The 19,699-nt window shown below is 42.3% G+C and overlaps 4 protein-coding genes across 4 annotated transcripts; 3 read left to right on the top strand and 1 right to left on the bottom strand.

Annotated features, from left to right (window-relative positions):
* LOC127779035 (uncharacterized) lies at positions 1-1,587 on the top strand. Its single transcript, XM_052305714.1, has 2 exons — positions 1-203; positions 726-1,587. Exons 1-2 carry the CDS (start codon positions 58-60, stop codon positions 1,306-1,308), a joined length of 729 nt encoding a protein of 242 aa, XP_052161674.1. The 5' UTR covers positions 1-57; the 3' UTR covers positions 1,309-1,587.
* A 203-nt stretch (positions 1,588-1,790) lies between these two features.
* Positions 1,791-5,216, top strand: LOC127779045 (OPA3-like protein). The gene is made up of 4 exons (XM_052305726.1): positions 1,791-2,458; positions 3,791-3,925; positions 4,134-4,220; positions 4,317-5,216. The coding sequence occupies exons 1-4, from the start codon at positions 2,330-2,332 to the stop codon at positions 4,521-4,523; spliced, it is 558 nt and encodes a 185-aa protein (XP_052161686.1). The 5' UTR covers positions 1,791-2,329; the 3' UTR covers positions 4,524-5,216.
* Positions 5,217-5,225: 9 nt separating this feature from the next.
* On the bottom strand, positions 5,226-10,656 carry LOC127779029 (uncharacterized). Its single transcript, XM_052305701.1, has 7 exons — positions 10,304-10,656; positions 9,549-9,776; positions 9,036-9,109; positions 8,336-8,495; positions 6,995-7,114; positions 6,800-6,908; positions 5,226-5,621 (listed from the first exon to the last, which is right to left on the bottom strand). Exons 1-7 carry the CDS (start codon positions 10,526-10,528, stop codon positions 5,440-5,442), a joined length of 1,098 nt encoding a protein of 365 aa, XP_052161661.1. The 5' UTR covers positions 10,529-10,656; the 3' UTR covers positions 5,226-5,439.
* Positions 10,657-12,887: 2,231 nt separating this feature from the next.
* Positions 12,888-17,721, top strand: LOC127785648 (transcription factor VOZ1-like). Its single transcript, XM_052313051.1, has 4 exons — positions 12,888-13,289; positions 13,388-13,708; positions 16,092-16,617; positions 16,703-17,721. The coding sequence occupies exons 1-4, from the start codon at positions 13,053-13,055 to the stop codon at positions 17,320-17,322; spliced, it is 1,704 nt and encodes a 567-aa protein (XP_052169011.1). The 5' UTR covers positions 12,888-13,052; the 3' UTR covers positions 17,323-17,721.
* The last annotated feature ends 1,978 nt before the right edge of the window (positions 17,722-19,699 follow it).

Genomic DNA, 19,699 nt, shown 5'->3' with positions numbered 1-19,699 from the left:
CTCAAAAGTGTATCAAGGATAAGCAGCCGAGGAAAAGGTATTTGACGGAAGCCTGCGATGTCTGCGGCGCCGGCTGCGAGCGGCTGGTTGCGGCCGTCCGCGACCGCGCGGCTCTGCGAGGCGGGGTTCTTCACCGATTACACCAACCCCGCCACTACGCGGATCTGCATCGGCCGGAGGCGGAGCGGTGCGCCGAGAAACATGTGAGGCCCCCTTCCTTGTCTCTGAATCTCAGATTTTTGGGGGTTGATTGCTTGAACTCACGCCTGATGTACGCGCGCGGATTCAGTAGTGGTAACCCCACAAGTTCGATTTTGTTGGGGATTATTGCTGTTCTCAAATGCCCCTTTCAAATTTCATCAGTTTTGGGAGTAATTTGTTGGCTGGATGGGAGAGATCGTACGTTTAGATGAGGAAAATTGAACTATGCAGGTAATACGTGCTTGGTCAAATACGCGCTTAGGTAGATGCTAAGGACCGTATGATATTTGGTGAGGCCTATAGAAGTGAACTTTGTAGCTTGCAAATCAAATATCAGTTGTTAGTGCATATTCAGTTAGTTGTTCTAAATCCCAAGTTGCAACCTCCAGGTATTGAAGCTACTTGCTGAAATTCGAGGCTAGAAGAAAGATCATTGATAATATTTGCATCATAGATTTTTTTCAGTTTTCACTATAAAAAGGAAACCTGTGTTTTCTTCAGAATGTCTAATATGTTATCTTCAGTGCAGGGCTTCAAGTTGCATCATCCAATTTGGGCCGATGCAAAATTGCTCATGTTAAAAGTGGAGATGCTGATGGTTACCCAATGACTGAAGATTTGTCAATTGACGAGGAAACCCTGCAGCGTAATTTACATACAGCCATCCAGGAAGAAGATTATTCCCGGGCTGCAAAGATAAGGGATGATCTGCGCATCCTCCATGAAGATACCAAAGCTTCCCTCCTTGCAGCAAACACACGGTTTTACAATGCTTTCAAGAATGGCGATCTTGCAGCGATGTACTCTTTATGGGCTAAGGGTGACCATGTATATGTTATCCATCCTGCTGCGGGTCGGATATCAGGTTATGACGTGGTCATGCAAAGCTGGGAGATGGTATGTGGCACAGATTATGAGTTCCCACTAAACATTGATCTGAAAAATGTAGAGGTTCATGTGCATGGTGACCTTGGTTACGTCACATGCTTGGAAGTGGTTAAGACCAAAGGAAGAACATGGGGGAAGCAAGTCGCCACAAACGTCTTCGAGAAGGTTGATGGCACATGGCGCATGTGTGTTCACCATGCATCACACATAGAGGAATGAAAACCTTAGTTGATTTGGCATGGAAATTTTGCAGAAAAGCTAGACAGGCAATACATGATTTCGAGATTTCTATCTTAGCAGCTGCATCATTAGTCTATGTTTTCTCGAGTCAATTGTATCGATGCTTAAGTTTTCAAACTGAATTTTTTGTGGTTTCGTTTGAGACTCCATAGTGGTTGGCATATTATGTCACTTGAGATTATATATGACTAGCTATTTTTCCATTTCTTTTTGGCGGCTAACTGGGAATGGACTTGATCTGCAAGTAACTCGTACCAGGCTACTTCACTGAAACAAAACCTGATTTGTCAATTGTCATGTACTCATGCTTCTTGTTGTAAACTGAGTCGTCTGGTTTTTTATATGCTTTACTTTCTACAGTAAATTATTAGCAATATATTTTACCAGATTCAGGAATTGACAACTTATCATTGGACAATTTCAGCAGTAACTTTGTATAGGACATCTGCTTGCCCTCCGGTCTACATGTTGCCCTTTGTTCTGCTGTTTCCTGGTTATATGGGATAACATGAAGTTTCCACGCTGACAAAATTTGAGATAACAAAATCAAACAAAGACACAAAAAAAAATACAGAAAATACTTCCTCCGTCCTAAAATAAACCAACGAGTAGAGTTCAGGATTCCTCTCACTTTCTACGAAGTTGTTTGATCTTTGATCTTCTCTCTTTCTGATTTAGGGCGAGATTATCACAAAAAGGACCAGACGCGACCACCAACTTGGCCGATAAGCCTGAAACTGAACGACCCCCCCTCCTCCTGCTCGCTTCCCTCTCTCCTTCCTCTCCAAGAAAGAGCCAACTAGGCGAGCGGAGCGCAACAAACTCGCCAACCCGCACCGCGTCTCCTCCTCGTCGTCGCAACCCGCAGCGCGAGCGCCTCCCACCGATCATACGAACCCCACCGCCACGTCTCCTCCCTCGCCGCAGCGCGAGCGCGCACGGAGAAGAAGCAAGCAGAGAGAGAGAGGGAGAGGGAGGGGTGGCGCTGCGGCGAGAAGTGATGGTGCTGCCATTGGTGAAGCTCGGGTCGCTCGCGTTCCGGACGCTGAGCAAGCCCATCGCGGCCCGCCTCAAGCACAACGCCGGGATCCACCCCAAGTTCCGCGGCTTCATCATCGGCCTCGCCCAGGTGACGTCTCGTCTTCATCCCTGATCATCTCTCTCTCTCCGCGGCTCCGCCCTGTTGATGCTTGGATTCATAGATTGCCGCGTCGCCTGGGTGGATTGAACTGCTTGAGCGGTTTTTTTTTTCCGTAAGGGCGGTTTGGACTTTGGAGATTTGAGGATGTTCCTCCGAGACTCTTGGGTTTATTTTGTTGGGAACTAGCGACGTGTGGGGATGTGTATGATGAAATGCAAATACGAAAGTACGACGAGCTAGTTCTGAACTTCTGATGCTTTTTGGTAAATTAATGGGTTGTTTCATTGGTATATCTTTACATTGGACGGTTGCGTTTATGCACAGTTCTGGTTTGGTTGCAGTATTCTGTCATGGAGCTTTCAGGCCATGATACAACAGTGCTTTGTAATGGATCTCTCTGTTTTTGTAGCGAGTTCTGGATTTTTTTTTATTGAGTCCTACAAGGATCTGCATAACTCATAATTCCGCTTTGATCTCCTACAAATGTACATTCATCTCGATTGTTTCTGCAACATTTATCTGAGGTCAATTGTTTGATGTGGATAAATGCCAGAAGCACATGCTAGTAATTCAGGATTTTGGTGTTCATATCAAGTGGAATAGTCTGCAACATTTATCTGAGATTCTGAGGTCAATTGTTTGATGTGGATAAATGTCAGAAACACATGTTAGTTATTATGGATTTTGGTGTTCATATCAAGTGGAATAATCTGCAGCATTTACCTGAGGTCAATTCTTTGATGTCAGAATCACATGCTAGTAATTCATGATTTTGATGTTCATAATAAGCAAGGACAGTTTAGCTTCAAGCTTTGAGCCAGATTATAATGATTCCTTACGTCTGTTATTCAGTAATACATGGCTTCTGCAACACTGAGGAAACAATAGCCATGATCCTTATCTGTTCAGAGCACCACCAATAATTCACATTACTTCACAAATCTAACCTTTAAAATGGCTTCTGCATATACTGATGATGGGTATATTTCAAATAAGATTGATCAGAAACTATGAATACATATGCATATACTGATGATGGGTATCTTCCAAATAAGATTGATCTGAAACTATGAATACATCTGCATATACTGATGATGGGTATCTTTCAAATAAGATTAATCTGAAACCATGAATAGATAATGCTGCTGCTCAATCCTTCTGTAGAACATCAAAGAATTTTAGGCTGAGATTATTGGCGACCTGAGCACAGTAGAATGGATGAATTCTTCTTATCCTAACTCATGCATGCCTTTGTTTTAGTTTGAGCAGAAAATTTTTTTTACTACTGTACTGACAAGGTGTATGGCACATTATGTTCAGGTAAACCATCGTTTCACTACAAACATGCAGAGGCGGCTTTATGGCCGTGCAACTGACATTCACATTCGGCCCCTGAATGAGGAGAAGGCAATTCAAGCTGCCGCAGATCTTCTTGGTGAACTATTTGTTTTCTCGGCAAGTACTTTGATCTCAGTTATTCTAAATGAGTTTTTGTCTGTTAATACCAGAAAATTCTGAACATTTTACTCTGAAATGCTATAATTGAAGAGCCTGAAAACTGGTTCTTCCAGAATTCTTATTTTTCTCTAACTTCCTATGCTCGAGAAGTACTTGATTATGTCAAAAGATTACAGCTGACATGAATTGTCACATGATTTTTCAGGTCGCTGGTACTGCAATCATCTACGAGGTGCAGAGAAGTGCTAGGGCAGAAGCCAGAAAAGAGGAGATCCGTAAGCAGGAAATCGAGGTAACATGGTATCATGCGTAGTTTTTTACTGTAATTTTTGCAATACGCAAGCGTTCTGCAGAGATTGTTAAACTGTCTCTGTTCTTGGAATGGCAGGCGAGAAAGCAGAGGATAGAGGAGCTAGCCAGTGAGGTGCAGATGATGAAGAAGAGGATCAGTGAGATCGAGCGGCAGCAGGACGAGAGACGGGCCCTTCCGAACTCCCGCGGCTCCACCACTGCCACTCCGATGCAGGCAGCTTCGGCGGCAGCGGCAGCAGCAGCAAAGGCAAAGCATCAGCAGCCCACGGCCGCTGCTGCTTAGCTTCTCCAGTGGTACTGTCCAAAGCCCATAGGCTGTCTCCCCTGCCCTGCATTTCGGAAGGACTAACGCAGATTGATTGCCCCTGTTTTCCTCCCATCCCGTAGCTCGATTCGATTGTAGTTATTCGGCGAACGGCTGGACTTCTTACTTGTTGCGCTCGTTCTGAGTTCTGACCTTGTGAATAGCATACGTGAGAGGTCGGTGTTTGCTCTGAGCTGAAGCTGTTGGTGGGCGGATCAGTGACCATCTGGCTCGAAGTTTTGATACTGTTTTCGGATATGCTATAGTCAAGTGTACATTGCAGTATTCTTGCTTTGCTTACTGATGTGCAAGACTAAGTACCTGCCATTAACATAGCTCAAAAGGCAAAATAGCCTGCATCCCCTCATTGTTATTTCACCACCATTTGCATTTTCTAGCAAATGAAGTCTGCTTTATGTGATGTTTCATATTTTCTTAACACTAGGAAACAAATCCCGGACAGCAGGAGTTCAGTGTTGTATTATAGGTGATTTGACTACTTTTCCTTGTCGACTTAGGCTTTTGCTGAATTAGTTAATAAATCTAACTTAAGTAATTAGGGCTAAATTATCATTCCCAATTTCTTTAGTGCACTAGCGCTACCGGGATCGAATCATGCTTTTCACCTTTCATGTACTCCTAGGAGGGAAAGAACTCTCAGCAGAGATATATGTGCCAGAGTAAAAGATGAAATGAAAATTTCTTTCGGGCCTCACGTTATTGCTTACTGCATTTCCATGTATGACAAATGCATCTTGACAGGACGACCAAATTTTGTCAGGCCAACAAACCGATACATATTTCCAAAATAGAGGTAAAGAAAAAGGAGAAAGTTCTTACGATTTACAGACAGGTGCGGTTCTTCTGTTCCTACAAGAGAAGAATCTTACTAAAACTAGTCAAATTCTAAAACCACCTTGCCAGGCACCAGCCTTTTCTCCTTGGCCTCGTGAGCTTCTCTTACTTTGCTGATGGGAAATGTCTTCTCCACCGGTATCTGCAATTTCCCAGCTCCAGACAGCCTCTGTATCTCATGAAGTCCTTCAGAGTCAGCTCTCATGTATGTCCACCAATAATCTGATATTAAATTTGTAAGAAACATGAGAACGTCTTGTATAAACAATGGAATAGGTCATATAGATAACTTCTGTAAAGCAATTCATCCCTAAATTAAATACAAAGGTAGACATGAATACAATTGTATATCATAAGATCGCATGATAGACACACATATCCTGATCATATCTATTAAGAAACAAACAAATTGAACCCTTGTAGAATTAAGTCGTTAACCAAACACTGACAAGCAGTTCACAAGCAATCGACACCAATGGTGACCAACTTAGTCATTATTAATCACTTAAGTGCTGGATCTAAACTTTAAAGAGCAGGCGGCCCACTGCTATCAGCCTCAACTCGCATGTGTATGTGCATGCCATTGCAGCCTATTATGCAGTAAAGAATTCAATGCATCACTAAATAGAAATGAAAATATTTTATATTCACTGTACATGTATAGTTTTTCTCTTGAGGGTTATTTTCAAAGCTACTGATAGCAGTTATTAAGTTGTTTTCTGCAGTTCTGGGAAATGGTTGGGATGTTTATGAGCGAAATCGAGTAAGGTTGCATAGATTTGTGTATTGATCTAAAAAGCTATCTGAGAGACCAGGCCATGCTTGTTGGATTTTGGCAAAAGCAAGCCCTGCTCTTCGCCAGTTAGTCAGATACTGACCAAGTTCTAGTTGGTGCAAGTCCACATAAATAAAGGCCGTGTTTAGATTTTTTTTTTTTGCCAAAAACGTCACATCGAATGTTTGGACACATGCATGGAACATTAAATGTGGACGGAAAAAAAATCAATTGCACAGTTTGCATGTAAATTGCGAGACGAATCTTTTGAGCCTAATTACGCCATGATTTGACAATGTGATGCTACAGTAAACATTTGCTAATGACGGATTAATTAGGCTTAATAGATTCGTCTCGCAGTTTACAGGCGGAATATGTAATTTGTTTTGTTATTAGTCTACGTTTAATACTTCAAATGTGTGCCCGTATACGTCAAAAAAAATTTGGACAATGAACTAAACACAGCCAAAGTTTTTTGCCGGGTAAACACAGCCAAAGTTTTAAAGTGGAAACGTAGATAGTCTATTAGTCTATGACCAGCTACTATAATTAAAGCAAAATATATCCCCTCAAGGCACAATAAATTACCCAACAAAAAGAAAAGATTATATGAATAGATACAAACCTATTCCATGAGAATAACGGTACTGCATTTGTTTCTTTAGTAAAACAGCAGTAGCAGCAGGAAGTCCCACAGCTAATCCATATCTATCTGCTAGGGCAGCCGCCTCTCCCTATCACAAAGAAGGATGATACAATAATGAACAAATGACAATCAAAGCAGAAACACAGAAAAAATTAAAAGGGGCAGGTTGACGACCTGAAGGGTCATATAGTGTCCGCCTCTCCTCAGAACATTAATGCCAATTCTCTCAGTTTCAGGTACTCCTATGGTATCCAACACGGCATCGAACTTTCCTTTAACTGCTGATTCAGTATCCTGTAAGGTAAACCATAAAATATGAACATTATGGAGACGATGGTACTCATCTAGGGAAATTTCTTAAAGAGAAAAAAAAAACAATCTACAGGACAATTAGTGAGCTAACAATTTTATCCAATCGCAGAAATGATCTATGCCCTGACACAAAATTCACTAATGTTTTCTCACTCATGGAGAATAACGGAAAACTTCAGTATCCTCTCCTATATTTACCAGGCACAAAGAATTAGACAATAGCTCAAAGCCACATATAATACTACTGAGCAATAGGACTGTTCGTTCCAGGTTTCTCCCAACCCGTCTAAACTGTATCGTGTTGGCCACTGATGCTGCAGTCACACCACCAGCCACAAGCGGCAATGAGTTGCAAGTTTTGAATGATGTTGAAAACCGGTTCAAACACTCTTCTGCTGTGCAGTAGTACTAATATCATTCCCTGATAATCTATAAGTATAAAGTACTATGTTTTGTATTGATGCAAGAAGAAAAGAAAATAGTCACATTAGACCTAAGAAAAATGATATGTCAAGTGTAACATTGCATATGTGTAGTCTTGTAGGAGAAATGAAAGATTCCACAGCTAAGAAGATGAAAAACTGCTAGCTGCTATCAGTTCTGTGCATAGCTTCACAGTGCAAAGTGGATGAATAAGCGATTCAGAGTTCATATGTCTGCATGTAAGCATGAGTTTATCAGATAATGTGGTAACAGAACAACGAACCACAACGACTAAACAACATCTAAGGCACCATGGTACCATTAAATATCCATTCCTGCTGTGTAACAATCCTATCTTAGCAAAGACAAATAAATATATACTCCCTCCATTTCATATTATAAGTCGCTATGACTTTTTTTCTAGCCAAAATTATTTAAGTTTGACCAAGTTTATAGAAAAATATAGTAGTAGCATTTTCAACACGAAACAAACATATTATCAAAATATATTCAATATTAGATTTAACTAAACTAATTTGGCATTTTAGATATTGATAGCTTTTTCTATAAATTTGATCAAACTTAAAAAATGTTTGACTAGAAAAAAGTCAAAACAATTTATAATATGATGAAACAGATGGAATAGATAGCTAGACATATTAAGGATATGGTTTGCCTGTGTTGATACCGAAAATAGTGCAAGGGCAAAAGAATTCACTATATCATCATCATTGTAAAGAAAATATAAGTACAAGAGTTTGGACTTCTGAAAGCGTTTACCTCAGCAGTGTAATCGATAGCTTTTTCAGCACCAGCGGCCAACACTTGTTCAATACTTTTAGTTCCACAGGTTGCAGAAACGCTACACCCTGCAGCTACTGCAAGCTGAACAGCAGCTAGCCCAACAGCCCCACCTCCACCAATCACAAGTACTCTTTGTCTAAAACGAAAATTAATTGCATTCAGTTCAAAAAGGAAAGGTGAGCATAACTTCAATATGTAACCACTCAACCAGACATGAAATAACATTTTACTGATAACGAAAAGCTTGTGCTGTGAATTGGACCTAAATAATAGGGTTGGTTTTCGGATTGACTACAAGAGATTACAACTTCCCTGCATAATTTATATTTATATAATAGAACCCGAAGAGAGGGAAGTGTAGTGCAGATCACCATTAAAATTAAGAATTTACATATGTACCTAGATATATGTGAAAAAAATCTGAAACTTTATGAAAGGAGATGAAGTAACTTTTGTAGTAGTATGCTTCTAGCTGTCTGCCGCACAAGCAAACTATGAGGAGCACACTTTTTAATACCAAATCCATTTAAAAGTCACTAATTACATACTTACCTATCATGCTAACAATCCAATAAATTAAAAGTAAAGGTAGATGCAAGTTATAGGAAACAGCAACAATGGCAACAAAAAGAACTTGTTGTCTGTTTCACAAACAGTGGCGTATAACCAGACATACCCTTCAGAAATTCGAGCCGTACCATGTAAAGCACGCCATGCAGTCAAAGCAGCAAATGGTATAGCGCTAGCCTCCTGCAATATAACAAAACTTGATTCGATTAGCTTGCAGTATGGTATTTTTTTCACATACAGGTAACATTGGAAACCAAGTCCTGAGCTATCTACTTAAGAAGATAGAAATTGTTCTCCCCATCAATAAACAATAAACATGAACTAAAACCTTTTAGAACTTTCATTAAAAAGCTTTCAAAGGATGGGTTTTTGTTTAAATCTACACAAAGGAGTTCCTATCATCATCCATTAGCCACAATGCCTGTTAAATACAAAAATATGATGCACTGTTGTACATTCCTGAAATGGAATAAACATATTGCATACATCCAGGGAAAGGACCAGGTCTGTCCAGTTCATACTATGTGAAGATTAATGGTGAAAGAAATTGACGTGATCCTGAAATGATATTTTGAAATATCAATGTTACGACGAGAAGAGTTATCTGATGAATTCATACCACATGACTGAGTGTAGATGGTTTGGAAGTAAGCTCATCCTGTGAAAGAATTGCATAATCGGTGTATGTCCCTCTTATGGCTGTTGGATGCAAAGCACCAAACACTTCTTGCCCAATAGTAAAGGACGACACAGAAGTCCCTGTAGCTGCAACTTCACCACTTATATCCCGGCCAATGATCAGAGGTAGGACTGGCTCAAATATTGAACGCCCATAACCAGACCGCATCTGAGGAGAGACATTTTTTTATGAGATGAATTAAATTTCACCAAAAGAACAATATATTCCATTTCATAATTTGGAAAGCACAAGAATATATGCATATCCGATTGTTCATGTCAACTGCATTTTGCTTAATTCCAGGCTTCAAACAGAGTATAACTTAACTCAAAACTGTTGTAGACCTATTTGGTATCTAATTCCATGAAAATTGGGACTGGGGTCACCTGGCCTTTTGGTTCCTAAAAGAAAATGAGAACACAACATTTCTCATCTGGGGATCACAAACTATAAACCTACTGCTGATTGCACTCCTTCCCTTCCTAGTTCATATAGCATTAAACAAGAATCCACCACTCTGTTGCATTAGCAGATACCACCAACTGATCAGTGACTACTACCTACAGTGCAAAGATTGACCCAAAACGTGCACCCGTGCCAATTTTTCTACCCGACATATCGAAAATAATAATAAAAAAAGTTATCATTTCATCAGACGGTTCCCAAGGAGAGGGAGTCCAGAGCAGAGCGCTCACTCGCAGGTCCAGAGGGTTGATGGAGACGGCCCGCGCGCGCACGAGCACATCCCCCGGCTTCAGATCGGGCACCGGCACCCCCTGCCTCACCTCCAGCACCTCCGGCCCTCCGAACCGAGGCACCACCACGGCGCGGCAGCTCTTCTCCCCCGCCGCCGCCGCCGACGTGGACGCCGCCCGCGCCCCGGCGATCCGCCGGCGAGCCCTCGCGGCCCTCCACCACATCGCCGCGAGCCTCCTGAGCCCTAAGCCCTAATGGCGGCGGCAGCGGCGGCGGCGTTCCCGCGAGACGAGGAGCGAGGCGGCAATGGCGGCGAGGCCCTCTCGGGTTGGGAAACCGACCGGAGAAGGAGACGGGGGAGGAGTAGGGGGGAGTGGGCTATGTACATGGACGGCTTAGTCTATGACATGTGGGGACAGAAGGAGTGGGGTTCAGCGTGTCCTGGAGCGAGCAGACGTGGCCCGCCCGAGGGGGTGCGAGGCGACCTCGCGGCGACGGAGCGACGAGCGGGCGAGGTGGGGGCGATGTGTCCGGTTCCCAGCCACAGGAGGAGGGCACGAGAGATTCTGGGCCGTCGATCGGACGTGGCGTTAGAGGTTATTAGGGCAGTCCCAACTCATAACATATACATGGTTTCCATAAACTCCACGTCATCAAAAAATTAGTACTAGATACTACTCTTCTAATGCAAACACCACTATTCCATACTTCAATTTAATGCTATTTATCTCACATGATGTCTTGAATGTTGTGTAGAAACCATGTCTCATGCAAGACATGGTTTCCCTCTCTTTCTTCATTTATTCACTTGTCATATCATTTTTTCCTAGTTGGCAATTTATTTAATGCTATGAATACTATTCTAATTATTAGATTGGGAATGCCCTTACCGGCTGATCCGGTTACACGCGTATACCTTACTTACGTGTAGCCACTTGGTATCACTCCCTTGTTTCAGCGTTAAAAAGGTTCAGGTAGTGAGAGGTAGACACATGCTTTCATCGAGGAAACTGCCGTCATCGGCAAAGACTGGAGGTGGTGCTTGCTCAGCTTGGCTGCTTGGGGCGTTGAGTCGAGATGGATCGGAAGATATAGCATGCAATCGTTGAGTTAGGGTTCAGGTTGAATCTCGGGCTATTACTAAGGCTGCGTTCGGTAGGAAGGATAGAAACTAATCTCTTCTGTACGAAAAACAGAGCGATTTTTTAAACGTGATTAATTAATTATTAGTTATTTTTTAAAAAAAAGGATTAATATGATTTTTTAAAATATTTTTTTGTATGAAAAATTTTTTCAACAAATATATCGTTTAACAGTTTAAAAAACTTGCGCGTGAAAAAAGAGTAGAGTGGATTCCCAACTGCTCCTGCCGAACGCAGCGACGAATCCAGCATGGGTGTTGGGGGGACTCGAGTCCCCCTAACTAGCTGGATCATCATTGATAGACGGAGAGATGAAAGGGGGTAAAGAGGGAGAAAATGAAAAGTAGGGGGACTGAAAAAGAAAGAAGGAGATAAGTCCCCCTTCAATCTGGTTCTGAATCCGCCTCTGGCCGAACGCAACCTTAGTTGCAATAGATATCCCTATTAGGGAATAGGGAGTTTGGCTAATCTCGCGGACTTTCATTGTTTACAGGTGTAACGAGAAAGCCGATTGGGTGGTCAACTTTGGTTTTCATGGATATGGAGTTTGGTGCGTTTTTCTTTCTTTTTTTTTTTTACTCATGCAAAGTGGGCTTTTGCGATGCAAGCGTGCAACATATAAAAGCGTCATTTGATAGTTCATTTTCTAACAAGTACCGTAGTTTTTTTAAATAACTAAATTTGTGATAAATGGGAGAAAAACATACTTGTTCATTTTACTTGCATCCTAGTGGGTCTTGCACTATGTGAGATAGTATGTAAAGGAGGATGGACGAATGAAACTCCACCTTTTTACAAAAAAAGTTAGAACCTTGGCTGGACTGGATAATTCATTCGACCTTTATTTTTTCATGAAATCTGATCTTCCTTTGGATATCACGAGACACTTACATGCACTTGTATCTCAAAAGATTTATCTATGGCCAGAATCCAGATACCATGCATGTCCTTTTTCCGATCGCAATATCCAAACGCTCCACTCATAGAGACCGCGTATAGTCGTATACCCACACCCTAAAATACGACTACAACTACAAGACGATCTTTCCAAAGGAAGACCGAAATCAGATGACGACTTTATTCGAGACTTCGAAGCAAAGCATAAACACAAACAAACCGGGAGAGAGCGGCAGTGAGTATAGTAGGATAGGCACAAACAGAAGTTTCTTCTTTTCAAGACTGCACGAACAAAAAGAAGCCGTCCCGAGTTGTGTTGTGCCGTGGCCGTTGCCGGGACGGCTCTTTCGGCTTTTCACGACTCGTGGATTCCTCCCTCCCTCCCTCCCCTGTCGTGTACTCGTCCCTAGCCTAATCCATCCGCGGCGCGCGCGCGCGCGTCGCCTACTCCCTCCCCTTCTTTTTTGCCGCCGCCGTCGCGAGCCGAGGCGAGGCGGGCCCAGCAGCAGCAGCCCACTCTCCCACCCCCACCCAACAAAGTGGCAGCGGCCGCGGACCAAAAGCGGAAGAGCCGAACCAGCAACACGACATCACACGCCCATCTCCTCTCCTCTCCTCTCCCCGTCGAAGAGGAGGAGGAGATCAACGAAGAGCATCTCCCTCGCCGCGAACTCGCGAACCGGCGCGCGCGGGTGAGGAGGAGGAGGGGATGGGGAGGGGCCCGGCGGCGGGGAGGTCGTCGGCGGGGGCGGCGCGGCACCAGCAGTTCAGGGCGCGCGCCAAGACCCGCGTCGACGACCTCCAGGAGATGTTCTCCGGGCTCCAGTCCGCGCGCAAGGAGGCCCGCTCCACCGACGCCGCCGTGCTCGAGGCGCAGCTCCACCAGATGCTCCGCGAGTGGCGCGCCGAGCTCAGCGTCTCCTCCTCCCCGGCCTCCTCCCTCCAGGCAAGCGCATCACACCCCTCCCCACCCCCCACCGTCCTCCATTTCTAGGCTTCTCCTCGGCTCACGCTTTCATTGGGGGGGCCGATTTCGGTTAGCAGCAGGGGAACAACCGGGAGCTGTCGGATCCGCCGTCGGAGACGCTGCGGCTGCTGCAGCTGGCGGCGGCCGAGGAGGAGGAGGACGACGCCACCAGCAAGCTCGTCGAGCAGCAGCAGCAGCACCCGCCATCGGCTAACCAGGCCCACGGCCACCCGCAGGCGCAGGGCGGCCAGGACATGAAGCCGGAGCCACCGGAGGAAGCGGTGGCCTCCCCGGCTGATCTGACGGTGCCGCAGCAGCCGCAGTCGCCAGGTCAGGGAGTTCTGGCGAGTGGTGGAGGGATGCTGGCACCTGCCGCTGCCGCGGTGTTCCATGATCAGGTATAAGATTTTTTAACTTTTTATTACTAGTCTGTCAAACGGAAGCTCCAATCTTTATGCGAACTATGGTACAATGGCACCCTATTAGTAGGGTGGATGTGGATCCTTGGAAACGTGAGTGTTTCTTCAGAGATGTGAGCGGCTTGGCTTTTCGGTTCGGTGTGATTTTGTGCCTGTGGTGTGCTTTTCTGGTTTATCAATTATATTTGTCTACTTTGTTGTGTTTGTAGAGATGTTCAATGAAGTCCTTGTTGTGTGCGTTTAGTTGGATATAATGTGATCTGCAAAAACAGACCCGTTAAATCATTTAGTGGGAGTTTCTGCTTTTCTTGTGTAGACAAACTTCATGTGCACTTGTGCTTGCCCTCTGTCGGTAATGCAATAGGCCTCACCGTAACCACAACAGGAAAGCTTTGGTTTCGCATTGTAATGGAGATTTCAAATGGACGGCGCTTTGATCTAGGTGTATTGACTATTTTTAGATAAAATTAAGCTTATTATATGTGTGACATAAGGTAGAAACTGAACGTTATATATGCGCTGTACCATTCAATTCACTTCTTTGAGGCATGGGCTACTTATGGCCTTGTTTCAGCCAGCATCTTTTTTTGGGGGGGGCTCCTATAGCTTGTTGATGTGGCGTTTATTGCTATCAGTAGGTTATTATGCTCCAATATAGCAACATATAGATGCACAGCTAGTGTGTCCAAAGCATTGTTGTTAACGTTCTTCTGCTCTTTGGGATACATATGACATGGGTTTTTGACATTGCTGCAATTTGCCACTCCCAAGTTAGTAATGTTTTGTTTACCTTTCTTTCCCCGCTGTTAAGTTTGCTGCTGCAATTGTTGAACAACTTTATCCCATCTTTCATAATCCAGGTATTCATTCTGCTGGAACTTTATTACACTTGTGGCGGGTGATTTTATCTCTAAACTTACGTGTATGGTGATTTTGGGATGATTGTGTTCTCTGAATTGAGGGTTTGCATATTGATTTGCTAGAATTAGGGTATTTTGTGAGGGATAAGGGACCGAGTGCATAAATTTAATACCAACAAAAGGTGTAACCAAAACTGGCAAGACATTGATCAAGCCAGTAAGACTGAAATTTCAGTTAAACAGGTGGGTTTCTGCCATCTTAGAATAAGGGGGTCAATGTGGAAGGGAAGGCCAGAAGCTCAATGTGCCTGGTCGTACAGATGCACACTCTATAGCCTTGGCATGCGTCTTGGACAATTTTAAGCAATGTATGCTTTATCATCTCAAAGTTGATGATTTCTAGTAATGCTGATTGGGTGAAGGAGTTACATGGGTGGAGAGAGCTCCTGGAGGTCTGCGAGGTTGAGAAAGAACATGAGCATGGGACTTGTCATGGTTGTGGTTGGGACGGGACCAAACAGGTTTTTGTGGCTGGCCCAGCCAAGCATTAGTCAACATGCATGCCCAGCCCTTGAAATTAAACTGTAGATGAGAACTTGTTAATTGTGAATTTGAAGAATGTGAGCCAGTGATGCACTTAGCTGTAGATCATTGTGCTGGAGATTTGGTTTCCAGCGCATTCCATTTACAACTACCAAATGGCTGAATCTTCGATGTTTGTTTGAAATTTAAATTCAAGGATATCGTTGTTTTGACGGCTCAAACTTCAAAGTAAACGTTTGCTGCTCATTGGATGCTGGTTATAAGTGACTAGCTGGATCTTCCAAAATTATCTTACAACGGTAAACTTGGACCGTGTAGTTAAGAAATCTGATGTTCGTTATATTGCTTATTGTAACTGGGATTTGCGTATTGGGTTAATTAAGCGAAGCTATAGTGTGTTTAATTGTGTGGGACACTTGGAGAAGAACAAAAAGCTTCTGTTTCTGTTCCTCTTGATTGGTACAAGGATTGTTCTTGTATTGGAATTGAACTAAGAAATTATCTGTGATTGCTTTCTTGTAGTTGTGATCTGAATCTTTCCTTTGCTAATGCAATTTTTGTGCACTCAATATGTGGTCAATAAATCTTATTTCTAGTGTATTCAGAGAATAAAACAAAGGACTTATGTATCTGCTCTTTCTGATGATAGATAATTCTTTTATCAGTATTGCATTTTAGATTTTAGGTTGAGACATTGCCCGGAACTTTTCTTTTGCCTATTTCTGAGCTCTTATGACCTCTTTGGCATTGTAATTGTCATGTGATCCTCCTAATGATGTTTTTTTTTTTCCTTTTGCTACAATGGATTGTCTTCATGTATTCGACGTGCATGCAATAGGCAAGAACACATATCATCATGTTACTTGCGATTTTGCCTTTCTGCCACATTTCTTAAATCTTGACTTTAAAGTTTGACAGAGGAGAGCTAATTTTAACAAGATTTCACCTTGTCCTTGCAGATGTATTATGTTAACCAGGAACTTACTGTTGAGGATTTCCTTTATGATGATAATTACAAGATGTATCTTCCTGGATACAATTCAGATGTTCTCAATAATCTGGAAAGTACTGGTCAGCTGGAATATCCACAGTTCAATTTGCCACAAGAGTTACCCCCTAATGCATATCTTGATACGAGTAACTGTGGACAAAATGCTGGAGATGTTTTCCTCCACATGTCAGACTTGCTCAATACAATGTCTCCAGTACCTGCTGCATTCCTGAGGCCCAAATGCGCTCTCTGGGACTGCCCTCGGCCTGCTCAAGGATCAGAAAGGTGGCAAGATTATTGCAGCATGTATCATGCTGATTTGGCCGTGAAGGAAGAGGGTCCACCAGGCACAATGCCTGTGATCCGTCCAAGAGGTATCGATTTAAAAGATGGCCCTCTGTTTGCTGCCCTCAGTGCAAAAATCCAAGGAAAGCATGTTGGTATTCCTGTCTGTGAAGGGGCTGCAACTGCGAAGTCCCCATGGAATGCACCTGGTAAGTTATTGCTACATAACTCCTCCCATTGTATTGGCATGGACAAGTGTTTGAATTAATCGCTGGTTCATTTCTATCATTGCAGAACTTTTTGATCTGTACATTTTTGAGGGTGAATCTATTAGAGAGTGGCTGTTCTTTGACAAGCCAAGACGAGCATTTGAGAGTGGAAATCGAAAGCAAAGGTCATTGCCAGATTACAATGGCCGTGGTTGGCATGAATCAAGGAAGCAAGTGATGAAAGACTTTGGGGGTCTGAAGAGGTCCTATTACATGGATCCACAACCATCTAACAGCTATGAATGGCACCTCTATGAGTATGAGATCAATGATTGTGATGCTTTTGCCCTATACAGGCTTGAATTCAAGTCCTCTGATGCAAAGAAAACTGCTAAGTCAAAATTAGCTTGTAACCCACTGAATGAAATCCAGCAGCAAATGGTTAGGCTGAGTGCAGATAGCCCTGTCGAAAACAAACGGTCTGCCCGCAGCAGGACAAAGGCTAACCCAAATGATATCAATAGCAACATCTACTTAGTTCAGAACACTACAGTTCAAGGCAGTATTCCAAATGCTTATCAGGCAGTGTCACAACCGGACCAGATGACATATTTGAATGGCAATGTTGTTTATGGGCCTCATCTCCCATACGGTTACTCAACTGAAAGAAGCGACTTCTATTGGAGCTCAAATGATGGAGCTTGAAGAAGGGTAACCATATTTTATCAACGGCATATTTGGCCTTCAAGTTCTAACAGCTCCAGCTATACTTATGGGGTCTAATCTTATTGGCATGGCCCCCATCATTCTAATTGTCATGGGTTGCATCTACATGGAACCTCTTCGAAAATGCCTGCGCTGCAGTCGTATTTGTGCACAATAACTTCGACAATGTAATATAGCCTAGTGTCTTGACAATAGCATCTCCCTTGGTGCAGAGCATATGTAACATAAATTGCCAGGTTTGCTAGACTTGTAACCTTTTATGTGGGTCTATCAGCTATTTGATGGACCCGTTTATTTGTGACGCTGTATATGCATGAGGCTGTTCTGAATCTGGGAGCAATGTTGGTGGCCTTTGAAGGCACTAACCTGTTGATAAAATTGTGTTCTCTATGATTGAACCCCAATTACATGCTTGAGATGAAAGCATCTTGTAGCAATATTCAGCTGGTTCGTTATCTGTTCTGCTATGCTGTCGATGGCTACCACCATTTTTGCTACAGCAACGAGACTACTGGTACAACATAAGTTGATAGAACAGCAGATGCCTAAACTGATGAAAGTTGTCGATTGAAGTGGCATGGAGCCATCAATGGTTCGTTCTTTGATGTCTGGTCTGGTCCCAACTGTCTATCTCTGAAAGAGAAGTTATTCCTTTGCTGTCCAGCTCCTGACAAGCCTCCCAAGATTCCGATGGGACCATTATGTTGCCAATGAAAATAGCGACACTGGATGCTCGTTGATCGTGAATAGAGGCTTTATCGTTCCGTGAAAATGACAAATATCTGATGATATATCGGTACACATCAGGGATTCAGGGTCCATTTCTTATGAATGGAGGAAGAGTCATTATTTCGATAAACTTGATTCTAACATACACATCTCCCTTAATTTCCTAATCTTGGGCTGTGTAATAGACGGGAAGATCTTACGAATAAGACCTCTTTTAGACTCCTTTGGAACACATGAATTGAGAAAAAAAATAAGAACGAGAAAAAAAATCATAAATTGGAAGTCATGATATACACAATCTTGTAGGTATTGAAATCGCATTGAAATTAAACATATGTTTGAATATTCCACAAGAAATTGAATAAATTTTAGGGGAAAATATTATTAGAATAAAGTTAAGAGGAGAGATAAAGTGCCTTCTACTTTTCTAAGGAAATAAACACCAAGAGGTTTGAGCTCATATGTTTGAAATCTAAAAAAATGAGGGAAAAATGATTCCAAATAAAGTTTGCTAGTCCAATATTTCGATGGGGCCCTTATTGGTTGCCCATATTTTCTAATAAGTTGTTTAATAGCTTATTATTGAATAAAAGTCAATAAAAGTTTGTTTACAGGTAGGATTTGATATATGTGTTCTTTTAGCGACTTAAAAGCCAATGCTGAAAACAAAACTACGTTGAAAATATCTTAAAATCAACTCCAAAATTAAGTTTAAATTTTTAAATTTTAACTTTGGTTTTTGGCTTATTAGGGCAACCAATGAGGCTTTGAGTTATTTGCAAATCCAATTCTTTAAAGAAAACTAAAAATAAGGGGTTTAGGCCCCTTTGATTCAAAGTAAATTCATAGAAATTTTAGAGGATTTTATTTCTATAGAAATTTTTCCTACAAAGCCCTTTGAATCAAAGGAATGAATCCTACGGAATCTTATGAAATTCCTATGGAATGCCTCTTCCCATACAAGTTTTAGAGGAAATTTAACAAGAGGTAAAACCTCATGGAAAAAATCATTTGAGTCTTTATCTCACCTCAAAATCCTGTGTTTTTCCTGTGGTCCAATCAAACGGTTATTCCTATGTTTTTCCTGTGTTTTGCAATCCTATATTTTACACTTATATTCCTGTCAGAATCTTATGTTTTTTCTATTCCTTCGTTTTTTCATTCCTGTGATTTAAAGGGGCCTTTTAAATTCTACAAGAATCATATAGAATAGCGATCATATCCTCGTCATTCCAACACCAAAGGCAGAGAGCTACAATGCTCCATGCCATTAACTATTTGCCTATTTCCAGCCGTTGGATCAAACATGGGAGCACTAGATCAACCGCTACAATAGTCTACAGTAAACCAAAACATAACAAACCAACATTATTTTAGGGTAGCTATGGTAAAGTACTGTAGCATACCTCATATTTTAATGTTCAATTCTACCGTTCGGCCCCTAATGGCTAACGATGTGAATCTGCTTCTACCATTCGCCCCTTAATAGCTTGGAATAAGTGACCTAAATAAATAGTACAGGAAAGTTTTTGAGAAAAAAACATATTTTTAGAAGCGTGTAGCAAATAATCCTCAATAATAATTCAACCAATAAATTTAAAAAGGGCTAACCATGTCGTGAAAAAGT

The sequence above is a fragment of the Oryza glaberrima genome, chromosome 1, assembly GCF_000147395.1.
Source record: "Oryza glaberrima chromosome 1, OglaRS2, whole genome shotgun sequence".
Taxonomy (NCBI): Eukaryota; Viridiplantae; Streptophyta; class Magnoliopsida; order Poales; family Poaceae; genus Oryza; species Oryza glaberrima.
This window is presented reverse-complemented; position numbering and strand designations above follow the sequence as displayed.

Bases quoted from the DNA above. Each gene is read 5' to 3' on its own strand.
- LOC127779035 (XM_052305714.1), top strand. From the start codon at position 58: ATGTCTGCGGCGCCGGCTGCGAGCGGCTGGTTGCGGCCGTCCGCGACC. The intron at 204-725 runs GTGAGGCCCCCT...TGTTATCTTCAG, and splicing joins AGCGGTGCGCCGAGAAACAT to TGCAGGGCTTCAAGTTGCAT.
- LOC127779045 (XM_052305726.1), top strand. From the start codon at position 2,330: ATGGTGCTGCCATTGGTGAAGCTCGGGTCGCTCGCGTTCCGGACGCTG. The intron at 2,459-3,790 runs GTGACGTCTCGT...CATTATGTTCAG, and splicing joins TCATCATCGGCCTCGCCCAG to GTAAACCATCGTTTCACTAC. The intron at 3,926-4,133 runs GCAAGTACTTTG...ATGATTTTTCAG, and splicing joins GTGAACTATTTGTTTTCTCG to GTCGCTGGTACTGCAATCAT.
- LOC127779029 (XM_052305701.1), bottom strand. From the start codon at position 10,528: ATGTGGTGGAGGGCCGCGAGGGCTCGCCGGCGGATCGCCGGGGCGCGG. The intron at 9,777-10,303 runs GTGAGCGCTCTG...GTCTCTCCTCAG, and splicing joins TCAACCCTCTGGACCTGCGA to ATGCGGTCTGGTTATGGGCG. The intron at 8,496-9,035 runs GTATGTCTGGTT...TTTTCGTTTTAG, and splicing joins ACGGCTCGAATTTCTGAAGG to ACAAAGAGTACTTGTGATTG.
- LOC127785648 (XM_052313051.1), top strand. From the start codon at position 13,053: ATGGGGAGGGGCCCGGCGGCGGGGAGGTCGTCGGCGGGGGCGGCGCGG. The intron at 13,709-16,091 runs GTATAAGATTTT...TTGTCCTTGCAG, and splicing joins CCGCGGTGTTCCATGATCAG to ATGTATTATGTTAACCAGGA. The intron at 16,618-16,702 runs GTAAGTTATTGC...CTATCATTGCAG, and splicing joins GTCCCCATGGAATGCACCTG to AACTTTTTGATCTGTACATT.